At 43.2% G+C, this 26,263-nt stretch overlaps 1 protein-coding gene across 1 annotated transcript in view; it reads right to left on the bottom strand.

The window, feature by feature from the left end:
• NPFFR2 (neuropeptide FF receptor 2) overlaps positions 1–26,263 on the bottom strand; it is a 229,499-nt gene that overhangs the window by 99,257 nt on the left and 103,979 nt on the right. Inside the window, exon 2 of the mRNA XM_069205786.1 lies at positions 3,857–3,956. Within this exon, the coding sequence (XP_069061887.1) occupies positions 3,857–3,956 (100 nt within the window). The remainder of the gene's footprint in view (positions 1–3,856; positions 3,957–26,263) is intronic.

Below are 26,263 nucleotides of genomic sequence, written 5' to 3'. Positions count from 1 at the left end.
CAGAGTGGTCGAGAATCTGGGTTTCATAGAGAATCAAAATTTGAAAAAAAAATAATATCTAAACCTAGGTGCTGAGAAACGATCTTGTCAATGAAGCCAAACAGTACTGAGCCCACCCTTGGATCGGGCTTTGCTAGGGCCAAGCCCAAGATTGGTGGGCCATGCTTAATGGATCCAAACAGAAGGCTCTGTATAGAAAAAAGATAAATAGGGTAAATAGTGAATGAAGCAAGAACATCGGAAGGAATAAGTCAACACCTATTTAAGCACATTCAAGTCTGGAAGAAGCTGCTGACTGCCACAGGACTGTCTTTTTCTGTCATGTTTGAGGAAGACGGCACTGCCAAGTGACAAACAAAATCCAAAAGAGTATCAAAAATGGGGGTTAATGGAAAATATAGAAATGAAAGATCAGAATCATATTCTTTAACCAACCCTGCTGTTGCACCCCATTTGTTCTCATAAATGCCATCCAGCACCCTCTAACAAGGGAGGTATCAGGGTGAATGTACCAACCAGGTGCTCTATTGAGGCTGATGCACTACGTATCAGGTGTAGGGGCACTCAGGGAAGTAGGAAGGGAATCCAAAGGTCCAAGATGCCGTTATCTTTTCTGTGCTTTATGCAGTCAAGTAATACAAAGTGGCTGAGACTGATTTAAGCATTCCATATTTCACTTTTCACTTTTTTGTTTTTGTGATACTTTAAGTATTTTGGGTATTTCCAGACCTGTGTCCATTGCTGAATGTGACATTGGACTCAAGCTGCATCTCTCTGATGAGGTTCAAATGGCAGAAATTGGTCCTCAGTCGCTTGTGTTCCCATCTGGCCCGGCAACTGGCGAGACCTTTTCTTTTGGAGCCGGACGAAAACTGAGATTTTTATATGGCTCTTCTCTGTATGAGTTTCATACAAGGGAAAAGGACTAAAATGTGTCTCCAAGTAATTACTTATTGCCGAGTTAAGTCAATGGTTGTTGTTCTAAGTAAGATGACTTAAGTGAGATGAGTATGTCCAGATGAGGGTCCCTTGTTCAGTGTCACTGGACTGAAGCTGTACGTCACTAATCAGGCCCAAAAGTCCAAAACAGGTATGGGTTTGCTTGTGCTGCCACCTGGAGAGATCTTGGCCTTGCAGTTCTGGCTGTAATCTTCCTACTGGAGTGAGAACAATGATGATTTTCTTGTGTATGGTCTCTGTCTAAAATGTCATAGTAGATAAAAAAAGGTGGACTGGAAAGTGGGCCAAGTAATTATCAGTGGCTGTGAATAGTTCAAGCATTTCACTCATCGCTCATCTGTTTTTAACTGCCAGTAGTACAGCAGGGAATTCAGACTGTGGTATAAATGTGACACAGAGAGACTGAAAAGGTAAATACAATCCTAAACGGAGCTTGTAGTCAGAAAGCAGGACATATGAACAGTCAATAAAGTAGTTCATTTACATCAAGGTCACTGTGCAGGCAGATTTTTCCTGCGTGTCTGACAATGGACTCGTTAACAAAACGGATTTAGTGCTATGTCTTTCCTATGATAGGGAAGTGGAAACTTAGTTGTGAGCAAGTTTCTTTCTCTACCTGAATCCTTTATGTGGCTGGCTATCGAACAGATACATCTAATCAACAGTCAGGAAGATGAGTTGTAAGACATAATAACACCATATGAACCAGAGGTGGTGAGCAGGTGAATGTGAATAGATGTTAGCTAAGTACTCTAGCTAAGTTTTAGGATGGCAATATAGGAAAATACATTTTAAAAACTGGGCAAGTATTGTGAAAATCAAAAGCTAATGATGTTGCTGCAGATTTGTAAATGTGTTGGATTTTACTAACTAAAGTTAGAAATGTAGGGTTTTTTAAAAGATAATTGCTACCGGGCAGACGTGTGAGGACAAAATGCAGATTTAGCTTCCAGAGACTTCAGGCAAAAAAGGTAACATTTTAAAAGTCATCCATACAAAATATTCAATACAAATTCGAATTTACCAGTAAATTAGACCTGCAATAAATATTTCAAAATGCCCCCAAAATTACATTTGTAGCTGTTTCCTGGACGTAAATAACACTTATTAAACACAATATTATATAATAATGCTTTGCTATGGAACAACCAACCCTGCTATGGTGAACATAGTTTTTACGATTTTTTTTTATTATAAGAACATTTTCAAAGTCAAACTGTTACATGTTCTACTTTTAAATACAATGCACTCTGCCTTTCGGGCAATAAATCATATATGGGGTGACACAAATATTTAAAAGGAAGGTTTAGGCCGGTCAAAAGAGCTATTTTGACAGGTCAAATTTGCAGTTAGAGCGGCCACCAACAATGTGCAGGTGGTATGCCTGCAGTCATGCATACACTGTCTCTGTAGTGGATGGGACAATATGTGCTGCAGTCCACTTGTGACTCATTTCAGTTTGTGACATTCAACGTATAGGCCCTGAGTAACCCTAGATTACATATACTAGGAGTTTTTAGGTAAGTTAAATATGGTAATCAGGCCTATTTGAATTCCATCATGTTAAAAGGAGTAGCACAAACGCTTTACCTCTTGTTAGCAGGGGTAAAGTGCACAAAGTTCTATAGTAGGGTTGAGCAAAAAGGCACAAAATATGGACTGACCCAGCAGAATGGGCAAAGGTCAACCAGAAACATACTTTGGAGTGAATCTGCATTTGTTGATACACAATGATGTACTTCTGTTTCACTTTGCTTTGTATGTTTTAACTGGCCCACGCGGACAATGTTTCAAATACACAGAGGATTTTATTCAAATACATTATTGTAATTTATGTAATTAAAGTGCTTAATTTGTAAATACAAAAGTGCAGTTACCCAAAGCCCTCATCTTAAACACACAGCTGCTGCAATTAAATGTGCGAACACGGACTACTGAGGCAGCGTAATCCTGAAGCCATCTCGGGCCTCTTCAATCCACTTAAAGCCACTCCATGCCCCTTCAGCTCACTCTTGCAGCTTTCTGCTTTCTCCCATTGACACTTTTTCGTTTTTCTTTTCCTTTGACTTTCCCATGTGTGTCTTTTGCTCGCAGTAAATGCTGAGGCAGAAAAATAAGTGCAGGCCCTCAAACATAAGTGCCGGTGCTGTGCACCGGAAACAACAAGCACAAATTAAGTACTGTGTAAGTAATTCTAAAGGACTGATAATTTCATATATAGTATTCATTGTTTGAGTAACATATAGAATGATCATATTTGTTTTTATACATATGCTTCAGTTGTGTTTTACTCCGCTTACATTGTGTTGTTTGTCTTAGTTTATCCAAAGATGATGTAAAGATTACATTACATCCTATAGTTGAGATCGCAATTTCTCAGCCCAGTGGAAGGCAGCCTACGTTTATCTGTGAGAGCAGAAACATGGGTCAATGTGAACATTGAACCTATGTAGTAGGAGTGACCTTACTCTTACACACTAGACCACTGTCTCGTCGTGTTCCCTACTTGAGGTACATGGTTTGGAAATCTCTTTAAATGTTCCTGTAACAAGCAGTTAGAAAGGGCACGTTGCACGTTATGTTCCTTTACAAACTATATACTGCTGTTAGGAAACTATATTTTAGTATTGCTTTTATGTGTCTAAATTTCAGTGCTGGCTTTATCTGAAAAGCTCATTAGAAAATTGTATTATTGAGACTGAGAGAATCAGATATGCGGTGCTGATTAAAATTACCGCTTTAATATCTTATGGCATGTTTGTAAATTTTAGTCATGAATACTATTATGTATTGTGGCAATATTTTATTTGTGAAGTTTTAATTGTCTTTAACTTTTATGGCTACAAGTATCCGAATAAATATTTCTATTGATTGATTGATTGCTTGATTGACTTACCTATCAACTGCAATGGCCACCAATGTGAAAACTGACGCAGAAACTGATATTCCTTGGACCATCCCACTCAGCGTGCAGACTGTGCTTCCAAAGGGCCATCCTATGATCCAAGAACGTACATTTTAAAAAAAACTTTAATAGTACTTTCCCCCCACATTTTTTTTTCTTCACAATTGATATACAATTATAACTACATGGCTGTGTGAAAAAGAAGGTAAAAGAGTGAGCAAGCTAGACAGTGAGGGTCACAAGAGTAACAAGTCTAATAACTGAGGTAAGTGTACAATGATTGGCTAGAGACAGTTTCGCAGATGCATTTGTGAATACGTGGACGGACAGATGGATGCACAAATAAACAGGCCCCTAGAGGGGCAGCAGGTCAGGCTTGGTTTGACAGATGGACGGACTGACAGCGGGGTCGGATTGGGAAGGTAGGCAATAGGGCATTGGGCGATGGGCCGGCAACTACGAGTCATCTGTGGGCCAGGTATTTTTAAGCCCTCTGTCACCCAGCACACAGAGCCTTGCTATCTTTGGCCATCACATCACATTAAGGCCATGGTTGACGAAGGGTGTGGGAGTATGCATGGGCTTTGCTGGGGCTAGGCGCTGTCACCTCAGTCCCATTGTCTATCAGGGCAAAGGGGAGGGAGGGCACCGATGTGTCTGCCTGGGCCTAGCTGTAACGTTAACTTGACCAGAGCTTCCAACTTTGGAACTCGGGAACTATGTTGGAATCCCGCCGTTATCTCAACATCCTGTGATTCTGGGCAAATCGTGTAATGTCTAGAGGCCTAAAATAAACACAAATTTGATCTCCTTTAATGCAACCGGTTCTCGTGTAAATCACTCCAATGCCCTTGGGACCGGTTCACATAAAACTACAAAAAAAGAAATGAAATAATAACCGGTCATTGTTCGTGTTTTAAAATTCTACAAAGGCCTGAGCATGATACTTAATGAGGACTCTTTATGTAGAACAAGATAATTCCTTTTTAACATGGCTTTTCTGCCTTTGCTAACTTGACTGTCAGTCACAGATTATTAAGGCAGCTTTAGAAATCATTATAAAGTGTGTTGGCCTTACATTTACTTTTTAAAACACATACTGATTAGGGGAAAATATTCTGGATTTGAGTGTTTTTCTTCATGTTCGTATTGGCCAGGATATTAAAATACCTATCTGATCAGAAACTGTGGCCCTCAGACCATTATATTTCACCTTGTCCCCCCTCCAAAATGTAGTGATTCATATTTTTACCCACGTGACTATCTCTATAAGCAATAAAATGCTAAGATTACAAAACATTTCTATAAAAATGAGTGGAATGAGACTAATGAATTGGTGTTTAATAAAAGGGCACAATCCGTAAATTTGGGCCACTTTTATAGGAGTGCCCAGGCCTAACTGTGATCCCAATCCAACCTTGACTGACAGATGGAAAGTTAGAGATGTACAGACGAGGTGTGCTGGCTGAGATGGAGAGTCAGATGATTGGACATTTGGGCATGTAGGTGGGTAGTCAAACGGGAAGACAGATGGGGAGATAGGAGAACTGCCAGACAGATAAGTGAATTGGGCAGGCAGATGGACAGAACGATGGAGAGGCAGGCAGACAGACAGGAAGAAAAGCATACAGAAAGATGAGAACGGAGATTAAGAACTGGTAAGGTAAGAATGTATCAAGTAATTATAACTTTAGGGAATTGCTTTATGGTGAAATATCGATAGAGATTCCTGTGCACCTAAAGGATTGGCATAACCTCAAAAATGTCAATCAAAACAGAAATTAGCAGAGCTTTGCAATCTACTACACCCAGTCCACACTCTTCAATATAAAATTATCAAAACAATGTAATTGTTCCAATAGTAACTGTTGCAATTGGATTCAGTTACACTCCCGTGTGCCAGTTTCTTTTGCCTTTCGGATCACCTGGTTTGAGACTTCTTTACTGTGGGTGAGTTTCACTACATGTGTCTCATACACAGTAATCAAATGGCAACTGAACTGCATGTATTTACTGCCAGTGTCCACGCTTTAAGATAAGGCCACTGAGACGCAGCTAGGGTAAGGGGAACTTGTCTGCTTACAATTGAACGCAAGCACACACATGTGTGCACACGTGTGTGGGCTGCGCATGTGAAACTGCCATTGTGTGCAGCCCGGTAACTGTGCATAGGTAGCCTGGGGCAGAGAGGACTCTGCAAGATATTGACCTGTGGTAGGCATTATAATGTTAGTGTACACTCATAGGAAAAGTAAATGTGAATTACTGTTTTGTCTGTAGTGATACTTTATTATACACATGGGGGAAAACTGCCTCAGAGTGCAGTTTCACTCCACTTTGACCTGCAAAGTACATTGACATATGCACCATCATAGATATTTTATTCAGCATGTAAACCATTAAAGCACAACACATAAATAAATACAGTGGTTAAAAATGTAATGCATGCTTATAACATACCATCATATAGAAAAGTCACAGTTTACCTGAAGTAAAGTGCAATCATTAATGAATAAATAGCCATATAAGAGCCTCATTACTCACATCATAGCAGCAATGGGAGGTATTATCATCCAGCACATAATGCGTAGAATTTGCACGCTTATATCAGTACAAAGTCCTTCCAGTAAACTCCTTTCCCCATGTTCATAACTATAATATATATATGGTCTAGTCTAGGGGTTAAGCAAGGTGCAGGAAATGTTAAAACCACACCAGAGTGCTGGAGTGGAGGTTGTCACTTAAACTCCTCATTTAAACCACCTAGAACATATCTTCGGACAGAAAGCAACAACCCTAGAGGTAAACTGCAGCTAGAGCTAATTCCAATGGCCTTGACTATGCCGCCAAATGTCTGTTAAGGGTTGTTAATGGACAGTCTTATCACATTGGCTGATACTCCAACTACAGTGAAGATATTTGGCGACTATGCAGACAAAAGGTTATTTAGTATCTGCTCGCAATAGCCTGACACACAACTATTTGCAAAAGTGCAAAATCCAGCTCGACCTATCTTGGCTTACCAAGGGCAAAAGAAAAATAAGTGCTGCAGATTCTCATCAGCATACTAACATACAGGGCAAGCCACAGTCTGGTCTAATTTAGATTTCCGTTTTGCACAGAGAATTTGGAGTGGAAGGGTGCCATGCTGAAATCTAACATACAATAGCCTAGCTACAGGGGCCATGATGTAGTCTAGAAAAGGTTACCACTTGCTGTGTAATATTAAATTTAATAAGGTTGCAGTAAGGGTACCTTGGTTTCTGCTGCTCACCTCTAGTGCTCATTTATGCACCAAAAAAGCTTCATTGGTTGTTTCCTTAAAGAGGTTCAGAGGACGACTTTGGTCGTTCCAGTAGTCCTCCAGACCAATTTGGCACAAGGTGTCCCCGATGGAGCATATCCAATGAACCTAGAAGTTCCTATAAAGTTTAATTATTTAATTGAGAGTGCTGTTCTACTGGGACTGGTGTTGATAAAAGCCTCCTCAAAAGCTTAGTTGATCCTTGTGAGTAATTGGTTTAACACCCAAGCCCACTGCAAAGATAGCAGGGGTGTACTCTTGGGGAGGCCTAGCAAGGATTTTAGGAAGCTGTTTTCTGCTTTTCTCAGAGTAGTCACCCTTGGAAAGCCCCACAGTTCTGCTCCATATAGGGCACTATCTTCAGCCTTCACACTATATACTCTGAATGCAGTGATTGCATTTAGTAGTGTGTGTAACAAATTTATTTTTGATTTTTACTAAAGAAAAACGCTGTCTGGCCCATCATTTATTGTGTGTTATTATTGTGTACCAGCAAATGGTGATTACTAGGCCACAGCCCCTCTCCTGAGTGGGTCCTGGACTGTTCTGCTTTGCTACCTTGGGAGCATCAAGCACTAAAATACAAGTGAGTCTGTGAACTCAACAGGCATAGAACCCCAGTGTATTCAGCCAATTAAATACAGTTTCAGTACTGATATAGAGAGCAATGAAATATTTTGCCCTGTCTTGTGATGCCTTCTGTAGTCCATAGACCCTGTCCCAAGATTATGGCTATGAAACTCACAATCCAAATTGGATCCCTTTCCATAGTCTGCAGTACCAAGAACGTGGAGTAAGACAGGGACATCACATGGTTCCACAAGTTTCATAGTACACAGTATTGTTACCGAGGCAGGGGACTATGGGTAATATTTTTGATGTGTCATGTCCACGGTCTCAGAAATGAGCGAGCATATTACTGATTGTTAGAAATTGGGTTTCTAGTTGACAAAGGCATGCACCCTGTCCAAGTAAGAACTGCAATCAAAGTAAGGGCAAGTCAGATACACCCTAAATGAATGAACCTGGGCTCACCCTCTGCTAGCTTGGTATTAAGCAGGCAAAGTGTAAAGTATGTGTGCAACCCACACACACAGGGCAACCCAATGAGAACAGCACAAAAGGCTCCACACCAGTTTAGTTGAATGAGACCAAAGAGCCAAAAATCTAATTAGTTCAATAAGAGTTATTCACTTTTCAAGATATCAAATGCAGTGCTTTCGCTTGAACTCATCTTAAAGTCTTTAAAGTAATTTGGGTAAAAGCGTTAGATATTGCTGTCCTAGAATATAGAAAATTATAGCCACATGGGGCGGTATTGCAGGTATAAGTGAAGTGCAGGGTTCCCCAGTGGTGAGGAGTGCTGTGTCACAACATCTGGACAGCTCAGGCCCAAGTTAAGCAAATAATTGCACCACCATGGCTGGGGGCCGGGAATAATTAAGTACCTGGTTAGATGTCTGCATCACCGCTGAGAACGGAGCCGGGCTTGGGTGTGGCTCGCAGGGCAGGTGAGATGCAGGCATGTGCAGTACATTGCAGTTGTCTGGGTAACCAGGTGGAGCACCTCTGGCAACAGTGCCAGAGGAGATCAGCAAAGGTACGCCCAGCATTTCGTAGTTGCTTTCAATGACCGGACAGTTGTGTCGAGCGCAGGGTGTAGTGAAGTGTCGCACTCGCATACTAGAAAAAGGAATGGTCTACTTCTCCCAAAGTGGGGCGGAAAGGGCAGTTGAGCGCTGCACTCTGGCTCTAGTGGACCAGTTGGGAATGTTCTCCCGAAGGAGAGAGCCGCTACTTGATGAACAATGAGGGAAGTTCGGGTTAAGCTGCTCACGAGGACCTTGATATCCCTGAGATCTTAGGGAAGAACAAAGGGCAAGCCAGCAAGCCATTGAAGTCATCCTGGATGTAGACCTTAGTTCCTTTTGGAAGGGCAGATGTCAGCAGACCTCAGGGCAGCTCAGCAAACAGGGCAGCAGTTCCTGGAAACAGTCAGGCACAGCAAGGTGGCAATCCTTTCAGCAGCCTTTACTACAGCAGGGTTTTCTTCAGGTCCAGAAGTGTACTAATTTCAGGTGGTTAAAGCCCCAGTACTTATACTGAAAAGCCCCTTTGGTATGGAGGATGACATCGAAGGAGCCTTCTGAAGTGAGTATTTCCCCCTTTCAACCCAGGTCTGGCATCAGACTATCAGTAGGGGTAATCAGTCCTTTATGTGGTGACAGATACTTCCCTCTTGAAGTGTAGGTTTGAGCTCCCTTCCACCCTTCCAGTTCAGGAAGACCCATCAGTATGGAGGTGAATGTAGATGCAGATGAGTGTCCTGCGTTGTGTGTGTCTGGAGGGAATGAACAAATGTAGCTGTAGACCAGACGTGTATTAGAGACAGGCTGTCGGGCACACAGAGCAGTGAGAGTAGAGAAATGCCCACTTTCTAACAGTGGCATTTCTAAAATGTTATTAATAAATTATTTACCAGTAAAAAGGATGTATTATTACAATTTGAATGATATGACAAATGATGCAGCTGCTCCTCTCGGATCAGGAATTACAGCCTAAAAGTATTATAAGGAATTCCCAATTCTGGACTATGAGAGTAGTAGGCCTCACAGTAATGAAAAGTGACTTGGGGACTTTTTCATTACCAGGACATGTAAAACTTAAGACTACATGTCTTATCTTTTACTTACATGGCACCCTGCCGTTAGGGTTTCCTAGGGCCTACCATAGGGGTGACTTATATTTAAGAAAGGGGGACTTTAAGACTTGGCATGAGGTTTTCAATGGCAAGTTGCGTGGCAGTGGAACTGCATACACAAGCTCTGCAATATCAACCCTGAGACATGATTAAGTGCTACTGAAGTGGGTGGCACAATCAGTGCTGTAGGCCCACTAATAGCATTTAATTTACAGGCCCGGGGTATTTGGTATTTCACTTTACAAGGGACTTACAAGTAAAATAAATATGCCAATTGTGGATACACCAATGTTACCATATATAGGATAGAAGCACATGCACATTAGTACTGGTTAGCAGTGGTAAAGTGCCCAGAGTCCTAAGGCCAAAAAAGGATACAGCAAAAAACAGGAGGTAAAGGTAAAAAGTCAGGGGAAAAACCAACCTAAGAATGCCAGGGCTAACTCTGACATACTTGAAGTCCACATACAGTTTGATAACTTGACATTGGGTACATAAATTAGGCAACTTAGGTGTTCCCTGGCATGAGAGTCACTTTTAAATGGGGAGTACATGTTAGCTCAACTTTTTTTGATGTGTCAGGTTTGCAGTCTTTGTTCCCCATATTGTGAGGAGCATGATGCTTGTATAGATTGCAAACTGAATCTGCATGCTAGGCAATAGCCGAGGCACCCTCCAATGAGTTTCCTGAAACTTCTCCAGCACGTGTCCTATGCATTGAAGAGTAAATGGAGGTTGAATAAGCAATGAAGAACTCCACTGTGTGAGAACCTTTTAACACATCCCCCTGGAGAAACATTTAAGTAAGAGGCAGAGTGGATTATACTCTTTCAGAAATTCCACAATGTGATGACACCTCAAGTCAAAACAGGAAAGAGAGTTCATAAGGTCCTGAGGCGCAGAAAAAATAGGGTGACCACCTCACTCCAGATCATTACCGACAATGTCCTTACAGACACTGTTTCTAGTTCCTAAGCTTTTCACCTTCAATTCATTATTGGTAGGCGTATTAATATATTTTTATGCAAGGAAAGCAAAACTATAACCAGAATGTATTTTGTGCCCTAAAGTAACTATAACTCATGTCCTCCCCATGCACTGCTACTTACCTCACATACTACATCACTCTAGACATATACTATGACATTATTTATAAAATCACTCCAACATCAGAAATTATGACAACAGTGTGCATGGCCTGAGTTCAAGTTATGGTTACTTGAGATGATTACAACTGGTGCATTTCAGTGGTTTTGTTAGTTTTTTAACATAAAGTAAAATATTATTACAATTCTAGACTATAACGTAAGTTACAAAATGTTTTGTTTTCGTTGAATACATATCTAGTGGCAGTCACTTGGTAGGTATAGTTAGGACCATGTTTCCATAAAAAAGGACTCTTGCTTTTAACACCGTTTGATGAATGTTCATGAAAAACTAAAAACAAATGACTCACGTCACTCAGCTTTTTCCTTAAAATTTTTGGGGGTTACCCATCAAGCAGCGGCAGTGAAAAAGTGGGTTTTCCCCAGGTCATTTTCCATTTTAAAACTGAACAGTGATACCACAAAATGGCTGTACAGAATTACATCGAATTCTGCAGAAAACTAGATGTTGATCAAGAAAGTGTACTTTTTGTCATTCAGTTGAAATCCTTTTGAACAATTAAAGTTCAAAATACATTTAGATTTCATGCCCCATTTTGACTAGATCCATCAGGGAGGATCTACGGATCTGCAAGCTCCCGGGCGCTTTGAGATTGGCTGGGTGCAACCTGAAGGAAAAGTTGTGGCAGCCATCTTCGGACTCTGGGACCCAGTCCCCATGCCCTACAAAATATAGCTAAATAGTATGTAAGAGACTGAGTAGGGTTACCCTGACCACTTGGGCTATGAGGGGATGGAGGGCAAACAAAAATAAAATATTTTTAGAGGGGTTTCATGGATCCACAATCCCCAGAGTACCCCCTGGAGAATCACCGCACGGATAAGCAGATCTGTGGCACAACAAAAGAGGGTTTGGCACATGAGATGACTTGGACACATATGTGGGTTTGGGTGTTGGCCCTGGGCACATGCCAGGCCCTGCAGCCAACCTCATGCCACACATGGTGATGGACATCTTACTTTATAATAAATAAAAAAAAATGCATTAAAAAAACTACAGTTAAATTGATGCTGTGGTTGAGAATTCCAGTATCTTATTTTACATTAATTAATCATAGAAATTCACTGAAAAAAACAATGGTTGATGGGTTATTATAAATAGGTGAAAATGTCAGTTTAAAACTTAATGTTTTAAACTAGCAAAACCACTGAAATTCACCAGTTAGAGGTATCTCAAGTAACTGTACCTTTTGCCCTAAAGTAACTATAACTCACACCCTTCCCATGCACTTCTTGTAACCTCACATATTACATCCCTCATGTAATGAGCAGTGAATGGATTCAGAACATTCTTGATGGCATGTGAAATGGCATCATTTTTATTTTTGCTTCTGTCACCCTAAGTATGCCCAGACGTGGGTCCTGTGCTTACTGAGCACTGGGTTCAAGCTAGCCTGGCTGATCAAGGGTGATACCCTGAAATTGGTCCCAGCATGCTTGTTACCAGTCCAGAAAGGACCTGGCTTGGCAGTTTAGGCAGGACTTTTCCCATGGGGAATGAGGTCAAGGCTGATTTGCATATGGCTGGGTCTAAACTGTGGTGTGTGGTGGGCAAAAAAAGTATGGATTAAGCCCAGATCTTGGTGACGGGGGTGAATGTTTGCATTGTTCAGCATTCTAACTATCATCTGTTCTTTTTGCTTTTATCATTGGTAACAACCCTGCACATCACAAGAGTGCGAGTTAAAGACTAGTTACTGTAAGCATCATCCCAAAGCTTAGGAACAGATACAAATAAAGTATCTCTAATAGTAGCAGGCAAAGAACCATGTTCCAGCACCTCTTTAAACATTTTAGCCTATCTGGGTGTTAGTTAGACAGGATAGATCTGGAAACATTTACCTTGTGATTGCTCCATAAGGGCTCCTCTGATTTTAGGCTCCATTATAGGCCTTCCCATAGCCTTACGAGCTTCATCTTCTAACTGCACAAGAAATCTTCTATCCCCTTCTGAGAGATTGAAGCCTGCTCTCCACACAACTACCTGTAAGGCCGGGTGAATACCTCAAAATGTTCATGTTGGGTGTGCACAACTTCACCCTCTTTATTCTTAATCGTAGTGATAGGGTGATTTCGCCCTTCAGGCTGTACCAGCCAGGCTGATTGATTGCTGTTTATGGAGCTGATTTATTACCCTAAGGAAAGCTTTTTTTTTTTTTTTGTTTTTTTTTTGGGTGGGACTGTTTTTTAAATTCAAAAGGAGGGTTCTCTGGGTTTAAGCGTTGAGAGGGAAATGTAATTTAAAATTCTATCAATCATATTTTAAGGGAGAACTTTGCACACATTTGCATTTTATCTGGCCTTTGGGTGGCCAATTTTATCTGCTCTTTGGGGAATAAAGTGCCATTATTCGCTCGTAGGTGCTGCCCCAGAGACACTAATTTGTTGAGTTAGAGCTCTACCCGCTGGGACGATAGGCAACTCCTCCTCTTTTCTTCAAATTATTTTTCACAATATAATGTAGCCTATACAGTAAATGGGCAGCATAAGCTATAATTAGCTAGTTCTATTGATTCTGTTTGTGGGGCAGATTTCTTGCCCTAAAGGGAGGTTTTATTGTGTGGGGCTGTTTTGTTTTTTTTAATTCAAAAGAAGTGTGCTCTGGCTTTAAGTGTTGAAAGGGAAATTTATGTTAAATTTTTTATCAATCATATGTTGGGGGAAAACATTTGCACACATTTGCACTTTATTTGACTTGGGGGGTGGTTATTATTTTCTGCTCTTTTGGGAGTGGAGTGCCATTTTTCCATCATTCTAGGTGCCGCTGCAGAGACCATTTTCTTGATTTAGCACCCTTTCTCCCACTTCTTTTTCACTATTTAATGCAGTCTATGCTTTGGAAGCCTGCAGTGGGTATGCAGCTAGCACACCAGAGACACACAAAAAGCAAGCCTGTCCATGCCCATTCGTACCCAGACAGTGGCCAACACTAGAATCCCTGCCCATTTCACCCTACAGCCATGACCACCTTTTGACTATTCGAAGTAAGAACTTTTGTGATAAAATAAGCAAGGAAAGGCTAAGTTCCACGTTTGACTTTAGAACGCTTTTAAATATGGGTCACTTAATATGCAACTGTTGCAACCTCGCCAGAGTTAATAACACGGGTGAGGGAAATCCCACCGTGTGTACCACAATGGAGGACAGCACTGAACAGAAAGAAACAGGAGGAAATGTAAAATGTGCACTTTTTAACACACATTCTATAATTAAAAAATAGATACAAATTTGCCTATTTCCTTCAGAACTACACCCCAGAGATAAGGTTTGTTACTGAAACGTGGGCTGACTCCACATCGGGCCCTGATTTAGTCCCTACCATTTCTGCAGACTACTTCATTTTTAGAGTTGACTGTACAGGTAAGCATTGAGGTGGTTTAGCAGTTGTCTATCACATTTATCTGGAGGCTACAATTCAGTCCGTGACCTCCATAAACTGCAAAGTTCTTACGTTCAAATTTGAGCTACCATAATATTTTTCATTTAATAGCATGTTACCTGTCGCGGCTCGCAGGGGGAAAAGGGGCTGGGCATGGTGGTGTGACATGTGGTGGAGAAGGGATGAGAAAAAAAATGTGTTTACCCCTGCGTTGGCGCTAAATTTGATGCCATGCACCAACGCAGCCACACTTGCACCATATTGCAAGGATGGCTTCATTTTGGGCGAGATTGTTTTGGGCAGGGAGGAGTACCATCCTGCACAAAACAATCTTAAATGGCGATGTGCTCCTTTTATCTCTGCTGCAGTGTGAAGCACATATAGAAAGAGCAAAAAACAAGGAGAAATGAAAGCATTTCCCCTCATTGCGCCATGCTAACGCCACGCCTGGGGTGGCGTTAGAATCTGACGCTGCCTCAGGTTTACGAAAACTCAGAAATCTGGGGCACCATGAAAATGCAATGGGTGTTGCTGTCACGCCCAAAGCAACACCCATTGCACACCCCTTTCATGCAAAGTGCTGTGCATGAAAGGGCCATATTTACAAGGTGGTGTGAAGCCACAAAAGGTGGCTTAACCCCACCTTGTAAATACGGAGCAGGGCATTGCACCACTGAAGCGTCATGAAAAGTGACTCTCTGGTGGCACAAAGGGCTCTTAAATATGCCCATAGTTTATAATGGTTTTATTTTAAAAGGTTTGCAGCTGCTGGTGCTGGCAGGGGAGTGGGTGATGCACCCCCGTCATAGCGAAGGAGCTGCCCCTGCATGTTACTCTATCCACTTCCTGATCCTAGAGTTAAATTTGTGCAAATAATTAGTGCACTTATGGAATATTGTCTACATTTGTACAATTTTACCTTACTAGGGGTTTTTAATTTTGTAATTTTCATTTAGAATTTTTTTTAGTGATGAAGACGTTGAACACTGCCTCTAACCCAGGTTGGATTGTGAAAGTGGGCAGTCGAGCAATGGGCAATGGGCCGAATCCTAAGAGTTACCTGTGGGGCAGGATTTTTTTAAGTCCTCTGTCACCCGGCCCACTGAGCCTTGCTATGTTCTCCCGCTCCCTGCCAGGCCACTGTAATGTGGAGCAGGCTGCCTGTTAGGGCAGGGGCTTGCATAACTAGGCCTGACATAGCAGACTTCAGCTTGGCCCCTGTAGGGCTACACAGAACCCAAAAATGTGTTTCGTCTCCCCTGACGGGCTATCAAACAGAACTGGGGAAGGGAAGAGTAAAGCAGCCTCGCAGTGAGGTGGGGGGGTTGGTGTCAGGTGATTTGGTCGTCGGGCCATCTGCGCTTTAACCCCTGCTGCTGCATACCCAGTCCCCCACCTCCAAGACCAGCTCAGAATGTTTGTTCTTTGCCGCTTTCCTCCTCTGCCAGGCCATAGCCCTGATGCTATGGTGGGTTGGGGAGGGGGTGAGTGGGAAGTGGCCTCCATGGGGGTCAGTTGTTGCTCTGGCCATAGGGCCATTCTCACTTCACCTTCCTTGGGTTTGGCCCAACACAAAATCAGTATCATTCCCCTGACCTCTTCCCCACAGGGTCATCACATCTCATTAAGGCCATGGTGGAGTAGGAGTGTGGGAGTATGCATGGGCATTGCTGGAGGCATGGTGTTGTCACCTCAATCCCATTGTCTTTCAGGACTGAGTGGAGAGGGGTTGAGGCACCGGTGTGTTTGCACCAGCCTAGCTATGAGACTACCTTGACCGGAGCTGCCAACTTTGGAACTCCGGAACTATGTTGGAATCCTGGCATTAGCTCAACATCCTGTGATTCTGGGCAAATCGCATAATGTCCAGAGGCCTAAAATAAAAACAAACTTGATCTCCTCTAATGCAACCAGTGCTCATGTAAATCACTCCAATGCCCTTGGGACCCACTCACACTATATACAATTTTTAACTTTTTTTTTAAAAACCTTATTTCTCTTTAACATGGCCTTTCTGCCTTTGCTAATTTGACTAACAGTCACAGACTATTAAGGCAGATTTAAAAAAACATTTTAAAGTGTATTTGCCTTACATTTATTGTTTATTGCACATATTGATTAGGGGAGAAAATACTGGATTTGGGTCATTTTCTTCATTTTCCTATTGGCCAGGATAATAAAATGCTTGTAAAATCAGGAGTTGTGGCCCTCAGACTGTTATATTTAATCTTGCCACTCGGACAAAATGCAGTGTTTCAAGTTTTTAACCACGTTACTAGCTCTATAAGCTATAACATTCTAAAGTTACCAAACATTTTTAAATAATGAATCCAATGAGATAAATCAATTGGTGTCTCATAAAAACGGCACGATCCAGTAATTTGGGCCACTTTTTTAGGAGTGCCTTTTCCTAACTGTGATCCCAATCCCACACTGTGGATAGCATGTTGAGTTTTGGTCTCTTCCAATTGGTTCGCTCTTCTACCCACTCTGCTGGCCATTCTTTGGATGGCATTTTTTCAAATAACCCATTACTTGCTGGAACATTACCTCTCACCTAGTCAGATCATAAAGAGGATATTTTTACACTGAAACTTCCTAACAGAGCAACATAAAGAAGTAACTCTTGCAAAACTATTAAAACAAGCCTGGCATAATATTGAAGAACATACGTTTAGAGTGACCTTATTAGAATCCCAACTGGTCTTAGTTAATGATAGGACCTGACAACCTTTCACTATTTCCAGTTGGATTGGTACAAAGTAGATTAGCTGGCCTCTATAAAATTTTGAAAGCATAAAAGTAAACTCTCAGCCCCATGGTATTCGGACAAATGAAGATCCCCAAAACAACTCTGTCATAGACAAGAAAAAAATGGAGGAAAAACTATAACCCATGCGGGAGAGGTAAATATATGCAGTGCATTAAAGAATATAAGGCAATTATTATGACTGAAAAATCTACTTACTACATTGGAAAACACGGAATCCACTAAGTCTCATCCAGAGAACACTTTCAAATGGGTAACACACTAGTACATCTCAGTAATAATACATCTGGCTTGAACCAATCCTTTTGTGACAAACTTCCCAATAATTTTCAATTAAAAGTCAATGATGTCTATAAGGGGTTTTCATGTAACACACTAGTTGACCTGCGTAATTTTAATCAGGAAAACCCTTTTTTGGGAATTATGGCCCTCATTACGACCCTGGCAGTCAGTGGTAAAGCGGCGGTAAGACCGCAAACAGACCAGCAGAAAAAAAAATGGAATTATGACCATGGCGGTTACTGCTGCAGTCATCCGCTACTTCACCATCCCGACCGCCATGGCGGTGATGACCGCTGGGCTGGAGATTTCGGTCTCCAGCCCAGCGGCCGTCACTAGACTGCCAATGGTATCAGGACCCTGCATACTGCAATGGATTTCGGGTGATTGGGAACCGCCATGAGATCCATGGCGGTAGGCACTATCAGTGCCAGGGAATTCCTTCCCTGGCACTGATAGGGGTCTCCCGCACCCCCGCTACCCCTCACGAGTCCTCCCCCCCGCCACCCCCCCAAAGGTGGCACAACCCCCCTCCCCACCCTCACCCCAACATGCACATATACACATATACACACCCCTACACACACACATACATTACTACAACACATACCCGCACACATACAGACATGCACACCAACCGACCCGCACATATTTCCATTACACACAGCATCCCCCTGCATGCATACACGCACTCACACACCCCCTCTACACACTCTCACGCATACCCCCATGCACGCACACAACACACATCACCCCCCCAACCCCCTCCCCTAACGGACAATCAACTTACCTTGTCCGTTGGCCTTTCCCGGAGGGGATGGGATCCATGGGGGCAGCTCCGCCACCAGCACACCGTCACCAGAACACCACCACACCGAATCATTGGATGTGATTCTGTGGGTGGTGTTCTGTTGACGTGGCGGTTGAGCAGCTGCCACTTTCCCGCCGACCGCCAGTATGGCTGCTGGCGGCTTTCCATACGGAAGAGGACGGAGGGCTGCCAGCGGTCATAATACGTGGCGCGGAAGACCGCCATCACTGGCGGTCTTCAGCACAGCGGTACCTCAATGTCTCTTAAGGGTTTCACCCCTCTGACCTTTGAGCATGTGGCCAAACTAATGGAATCATTCAAAGCAGGTGCTCCACCAGATCCCTGCCCTTCCAGAATGCTACATTTAGATCCAGAGACGGTAACCCTACGTTTTAAATAGAATGTTTAATTTAGGATATTTTCCCAGATTATAGAAGGCCTCAGTGTTACCGCTAATAAAGAAACTCTTGCTTGATTTTCTTGAAGTTAACAGCTACCGTCCCATTTCCAGACTGACATTTCCAGAAGGCTATGAATGTGAAACTCTCCTCTGTTTTAAACAGCAACCAATTGTTAGAATCCTTTCAGTTTGGCTTCAGAGGCAGTCATAGTGCTAAATCTGCCCTGATTGTTAGAGCGATAGTGGATAATGGTGGTAGGGCAGCACTCATCCTCTTATGTCAGCTGCGTTCAACACAGTTAATCATTCAACACTCACAGCCCATTATGAGAACATGGGGAATAGGAATTCTGCATTTGCTCTCCTCAGTTTGTTTCTTTCAGATAGGGAACTATCTGTTACTCTCAGTGGTTCCATGTCCAAGCCTTTCTCTCCTTCCTGGGGTCGTCACTGAGCCCACACTTTGTAATGTGTGTGTCACACCTCTGGCCAGATTGATTAGCTCCTTTGGGTTTTCCCCAGTATTGTAAGTAGATGATATCCAGCTTGTAGTATCCATTTCAAGTGACTATCTTGAGGTAGCAGGTAGGTTTCACAACAGTATGTTGAAAGTTGGAAGATGGATGAAAAACAACTGCCTTAAACTTAATTCTAGAAAAACTAACTTCTGTACAGCAATGATGCAACTTTCTGGCCCTTCAGTTGACGGCTGCAGGATTTAGGAACTCTTCCATTCCCCTCCAGAAAGGTCAAGAATCCTGGAGTACTGTTTGATGATAAGTTGAGCTTCTCAGAACAAATCAATCAAGTCACTTCATCTTGTTTTTATATTTTGAGAATACTAAAAAATGTTTTACTTTCATCCTACTGGAACTCCAGACAACAGTAACCGTTACTTTAGCATTATCAAAAAATGATTACTGCAGTGCTCTTTATGTCAACTTTTAGTAGCGACTCTTAAACTCCAAGTGCAGCTGTGCTCCATTTTCTAGGCATACCAAAGTTCCAGTCAGTTTCACAGGTGCTATTTAATTTTCACTGGCTTCCAGTAAAACAAGCATTTTCAATGCAACGGGTCTCGCATTTGTTCGAGTTAGAGCTATTAGCGTTGTAACGAGAAAAAAAACGCAGCGCAATCACGCTATGTAAAATGCAGCACGATTGCGCTGCGTGGGAAATAAACAGATAAAGTAGTCTGGACTCCAGGCTGAAAGCATCGAGCCTCGTATGATTTTGGTACTTTACCTGTGCTGTGTAGGTGGGCAAAACACCGGAAAAGACATGACGTATGCATGCCTTTCACAAATGAAAGCAAGCTGATTCTAAAAGGAAAGCCCACGAACCAATGTAAGTGACTGACCTGGCATGGGCGTGGTTTCAAGCCCAAAGAGAGTTTACAGAATGGATGGAGTACTTTGTGCTCGCCCATAAAAAACGGATTGTTTTTAAAGCCTTGTGCATTTCCCATTAGGCTCTTTATGATTGTGGCCTGGAATTTTGATGCACGAATTCCAGTGGTATATCCATAAAAGAACACTACATTCCACCCTTAATAAAAAATCTGATGGTACCTACATTTAAAAGAGCAACTTGGTGTGGTAGAAAATGTTCTGTATTAGAAACCTATGTAACAATGTTCCTCTTTGTCTAAAGTGATAAAACAGCCTGGTTCTTTTCAGGAAATCACTCAAAGCTTGGCTGTTTTCCAACTTTTAGTTCCAGGATAGTTACAGTTCTTTAATGACAGCTCGTCAACACCAAAACACCTACGGGCATTTGGGCACTTTATAAAAATATTTATCATTCATTCATTAATCCATTCATCTTAAATCCCTCTTTCTGACTGATACAGTTATCCTATACCAGTATGTCCCACTTTGTACTGAAATGGATATCCCTTAAGATACTGAAGCACAGTGTGAAGATTATGTTTAAGATACAAAGGTCCGTAACAACTAATGTTCCCTTGTGGGTTTTTTCATCACGCGTCACCATTAAAATATGAGGGTATTTCTTTCCAAATGCTACACCCAAGTTATTTCTTCCCAAATGCTATAGCCAGTATGTGTTTTTAAGGCTTAGTATATGTGCTGGAGAGATATCATGAAGTACTTGAAGTCTTCAATGAAATTGTTAATGGTGACGAGGAATGAGTTTGTTAACTCAATTACTAAGTATTCAAATTCCAAAATACATAGAATCCTTACAAAATCAGTGGTGCTCTCTTGTCATGTCTCCTTGTAGTGGTGCGGTGTACGTTGGCACCCTGGGAAAGATGTTAGTGGTCCTAGTCCCAAAATGACATATTGAGGACTTAAGTTAATTGTTGATGAGCGTAACAAAGATATTCCAAAGTAACAGTAGCCAGCGTAGCCCTGCATGTTTATTCCATCCAAGTCATCCTCATGAGGTGGTCGGTTGTTTGATGATTAGTTCAGAAATATTCCCCAATCATGTCTCTAACAGGTTCCAAAAATGTTGGTTCCTATAAGTGAGGAATTTAAGGTATCCAGGTCGGATAGAAGTCAATTGCTATCGCCATATAATTTTCCAACAGAGTGCAGCCTAGGTACTCTGTATAAGAAACATATTCATTAATTCAAAGAGTGCACATCATCTTGCCCAGGCAGATGTGTAGTTCAAATACTTGGGAGTAGAAAACATATTCTCTTCATTCCCTATTCCTCAGCCAACTCCCAATTTAGTATCCAGTCTCTGAATTCCTATGCCAGTTTGTCACATCCTCCACACAACTGAAGGACCCATTCAGCACTAACTACACCTGGACATTCTGTGACAGCAGCAGGGTTAGCGACTCAAGAACCTGTTTTTGACCCATATTTGGGGCATAAATGCTACCCGGTGTGATTGAGATACCATTTAGTCTGCCATGCATCAATATATATCTGCCTTCTTTGTCAATGTGGATGACTGTGGTTTCTACCGGGACTCCTAGTTTGATCCAGATTAATGCACCTCTGGTGTATGAGCCAAAGCCAACCTCATAAATCTGGTTGCTCCACCGCCTCTTCAGACTAGTCTCCTCTCCTTCTGTCAAGAGTGTTTCTTGTAGAAATGCCACTTACATGCTTCTTCATCTTCAAAAAGTGGCTTAATTTGACCATGTAATGTCTCCATTGTCAGATGCACAGCACCAATGGCATATTCCTTGCTACTGACCTTGGAGGTAAGATTTTGGTGATCATCACAATATGCTTAAATTTATAGCCACTTTGTCTATTTTATTTTCAAGGACCTCTTGGGACTTGTTGACTGCGTCAAGTATCGGGTCCAGTTTAGAGGAGGTACATTCAGTCTGCGTCTGCAAAGTTGGCCATACATAAGGAGGTGTGCTATCTTTTCAGATGGCCCACCATGCACAATTTTTAGGGAAAGAACACTGGCACTGGGGACCTGGTTAGCAGGATCCCAGTGCACTCCAGTCCAAGTTGTATCTAGAAACCAGGAAAAAAGTGTGTGGTGGGCCTAATACAACAGGGTGCCAGTATCACACACCACTGTTGGATTGGCCACAGTGTATGTTAATTTCTCTTAATGGGGGAACATTAAGAGAGAGGAGGGCTTTCCGTCTCTCTCCCTACACCATCAGATTCACCTTCGGACTCCCTCTACTTCTCATCTCACCTACTGGGAATTGGTCTGCATGCTCCTTTTATTTCATTTCTCTTAGTGTTTGTGCAGCACGTGCATTCATGAATCTCCCATGCCCTGATATTGGTTCAGCAGGTTTCTATTGCGCAGGGCAGGCACCTCTCCTTTCCCAAGTTCTACCAATACATTTCTTGGCCTCTCCTGGGGATTAAATGAGGCAGCACTGGCCTCGTTCTATTAAGGTCATGGCCAGCTCTTATTGTGCAGGGATAAAAAAACTATTTTCCTCCAGGGTGGATTAATTAGAGGTCCACTTATTTTTGCTACGTCTGGGCTCCTCACTGGGAGAAATGCCCCCGGTTCTGCTCAACTAACATTTACATAGTATATATGGGCTCACTGCTGCAACTGCCATCCTGACCCTACGGTTACAGGGGCTCACTTTTTCTGACAGTGGGATCCTGCTCTGAAGGTTCAATCAACCAGCGGCCTGCTGTCCTGGTCTGCCCCGGTGCCAGATTATTGGGCTCCAAAACAGGGTGTAGGGTGTACTTCCAATCACTGCTCATGTGAGAAAGTAGCCACTTACTAGCATGATTACCCCCATTTTTGGCCTGTTTGTCTGCGTGTTTTTACTGTTTTAGTGGGATCCTGCCAGCCAAGACCCCAGTGCTCATTGTTTCAGAACTATTTGTCAGTGTGTTTTTACTGTCTCACTGGAATCCTGCTAGCCAGGACCCCAGTGCTCATAGTTTGTGGCATATATGTGTTGTCAGTATGCTTGACTCTGTCACTAGAGTTCTGCTAACCAGAACACCACTGCTCCTGGTCTCACTGTTTACCAGATTTGTCACTATAGTTTAGTGACTCTATATACCAATTCTAATTGGCACAGTGGTCCCCCTTATAACTCCCTAGTATATGGTACCTAGGTACCCAGGGCATTGGGGTTCCAGGAGATCATTATAGGCTGCAGCATTTCTTTTTCTACCCATAAGGAGCTCATACAAACATTCCTTCAGGACTGCCACTGCAGCCTGAGTGAAATAGTGCACACACTATTTCACAGCCATTTTCACTGCACCAGGTAACTTATAAGTTACCTATATGTCTAACCATCAGTTACTGAAGGCAAGGTGCAAGGTTACTGTGTGTAATGGCCCCCTTGCACTAGCACAGGTGCCCCCACGTTGTCCAGGGCCAATTCCCAGGACTTCGTGAGTGTGGGTCACCATTATAAGCGTGCACTACATATATGTCTATGCATATATGTAGCTTCACAATAGTAACTCAGAGGATTGCCATGTGAGGTGTCTAAGATTGTGAAATCGAAGCCCCAATCAAAATTGGGTACTGGGGGTCAATTCCATGCACCCTGGGGGCTCCACCATGGACCCCAGTACTGCCAAACCAGCTCTCTGAGGTTTCCACTGCAGTCCCAGCTGCTGTCACCTCACAGACAGGTTTCTGCCCTCCTGTTGATTGAGCAGTTCAATCCCAGGAAGGCAGAACAATGCATTTTCTACACCCTCTCCCATAGGAAATAGGCGTTACAAGCATGGGAGGGGTATCCTCCTAAAGCTTCTGGAAATGCTTTGAAGGGCACAAACAGTGCCCTCCTTGCATAATCCAGTCTACACCGGTTCAGGGACCCCCAGTCCCTCATCTGGCACAAAACTGGACAAAGGAAAGAGGAGTGACTGCACCCCTGTCCATCACCACCCCAGGGGTGGTGCCCAGAGCTCCCCCAGAGTGTCCCTGGCATTGGCCATCTCGGATTCCAAGGTGTGGGAACCCTCTGGGAGCATCTGAGTGGCCATTGCCAGCAGAGACCCCTCTTGATAGGTGCATATCTGGGTAGGTAGCCAATTCCCCTCTCAGGGCTATTTAGGGTCTCTCCTCTGGGTCTCTCCTCAGATTCACTTTGCAAGACTCCACCAGGACTCCTCTGCATCCTCTGCTTCAGTTTCTTACCGTCGGACCAACTGCAGACTGCTCCAGGAACCGCTGTAAAAGCAACAAAGTATGCAGGAAGGCTAATGTGACCTGCAACTTCTGCTCCAGCCAGCAACTGCAACAGTTTCCAAGGTGTGCACACTCTGAGGACTGCCTGTCTTCACCCTGCACCAGAAGAACCGAAGGAATCTCCAGTGGAGTTACAGAGTCACTTCCCTGCTTCAGCAGGCACTTCTCTGCGATGACGAACAGTACACAGGGACTTCTCTCCTGTGGACGAGCCTGATCCCTGGAACACAGGTGGTGGACCGAAGTGTTCCGAACGTCCAGCTGTCCAAAGTTGGTGACGGTAAGGCCTTGCCTTCCTGTGCCAGACAGTACTCCTGTGCATCACGTCCTCTGCAGCTACTTTGGCTTCTGTGCACTTCTTTCAAGAGTTCTTTGTGCACAGCATAGCCCAGGTCCCCAGCACTCTAGCCTGTGACGCTCAGCTCCCTGAGTTGTTCTCCGGCAGTGTGGGATCACTCTGTGTAGTGCTGCGATGACTGCACTTTGCAACTCCTTTGACCCCATGTCCTCGGACTCCTGTAGGTGCTGCCTGGTCTTCTGACGGCTCTCTGAAGTGTTGATAACCCCTCTGTCTCCTCAGTCAGAATTGAGACCCCCAGGTCCTTCTTGGGTCCGGGCAGCTCCTCTTTGACGCAAAATGCGTTCTTGCGTGAACCAAGTCTTGTTGGCAGAATCAGGTGACGCAAACAGCCTGCATCCAATGACTCAAAGTGGGACATCGCTTGCACCAAGCAGGAACCCTCAGCTATCTTCTTTGGTACATTTCTGTACTTTTCTTCCAACCGGAGAATCCACTTTTGCACCTTCTTCCATGTGGGCAAGGGGCTCTGTTTCGTCCTGGACTCTTCATCGATTTCTTGGCTTGGTCTCCACTCTCCACAGGTCTTTAGGTCCAGGATTCCGTAGTTGATTGCTTGCAGTCTTGCTTGGTTCTTGCATAATTCTTCATCACAACTTGTAGTGTTCTGAGGAAACTTGCTGTACTTTTCTTCTGTTTTCATGGGCTCTGGGGTGGGGTACTTTACTTACCTTTGATGTTTTCTTACACTTCCAGCACTCCTCTACACACTACACTTGCCTACGGGGGAATCCGACATTCGCATTCCACTATTTTAGTATATGGTTTGGGTTGCCCCAGGCCCATTGCAATCTATTGTGTTTTTCACTGTTTGCACTATTCTTTGACTGTTTACTTACCTGATTTTGGTTACTAGGGCATATATTGTGTATAATACTTACCTCCAAAAGGAGTATTGCCTCTAAGATATTTTTATAAATACTGTGTGACTAGAGTGGTATTGCAAGAGCTTTGCATGTCTGCTAGTTCAGCCTATGTAGCTCTGCTACAGCTACCCCTAGACAGCCTAGGCTGCTAAACACTGCCTACCTTTCACTAATAAGAGATAACTGGACCTGGTGTAACGTGGAAGTACCTTAGGTACCCACTACAAACCAGGCCAGCCTCCTACAGCTCAGAACTCAGCCCCAATTCTGCAGCCAGGCTGATTTCTGCCTTCCATCTTTGGCTGGCTGGATTTTTGACCCATGCAGCCTCACTCATTTCTGTCTCCCACAGTAACATGTGGCCTGCTGGTGTGTCCACTTCAATATTTTAATCCTTCAGGGACACTGATGTGCCCCCCAACTGATCCAGCTACCTTGATGGACAGGGATCGAGAAAACAGGTGAGAGGGGAACTCATAGGTTGCAAATATCTCCCTCTGTGGCTGTCCACACCCCCTTTTCTCAGCCAGGCTAATTGGCCGTTCTACTAGTATGTGAGCGGTATGAGATTCCTTCTAGGAGTGTGTGACAGTCAGTCAGTGTGGCATGCGGGTTACTTCTAGTGTTTGACTAGTGTGTGAGGATTGTGAAAGTGCTGTTAGTGGAATTAGACCTATATTCTGTGAAGGGTGTAAGCTTGTTGTGGGTAATGTATGACTGTTAGAGT

This window comes from Pleurodeles waltl, chromosome 1_2, assembly GCF_031143425.1.
Source record: "Pleurodeles waltl isolate 20211129_DDA chromosome 1_2, aPleWal1.hap1.20221129, whole genome shotgun sequence".
Taxonomy (NCBI): domain Eukaryota; kingdom Metazoa; phylum Chordata; class Amphibia; order Caudata; family Salamandridae; genus Pleurodeles; species Pleurodeles waltl.
Note: the sequence above shows the minus strand (reverse complement) of the source record. Positions and strands in the feature narration are given on the sequence as shown.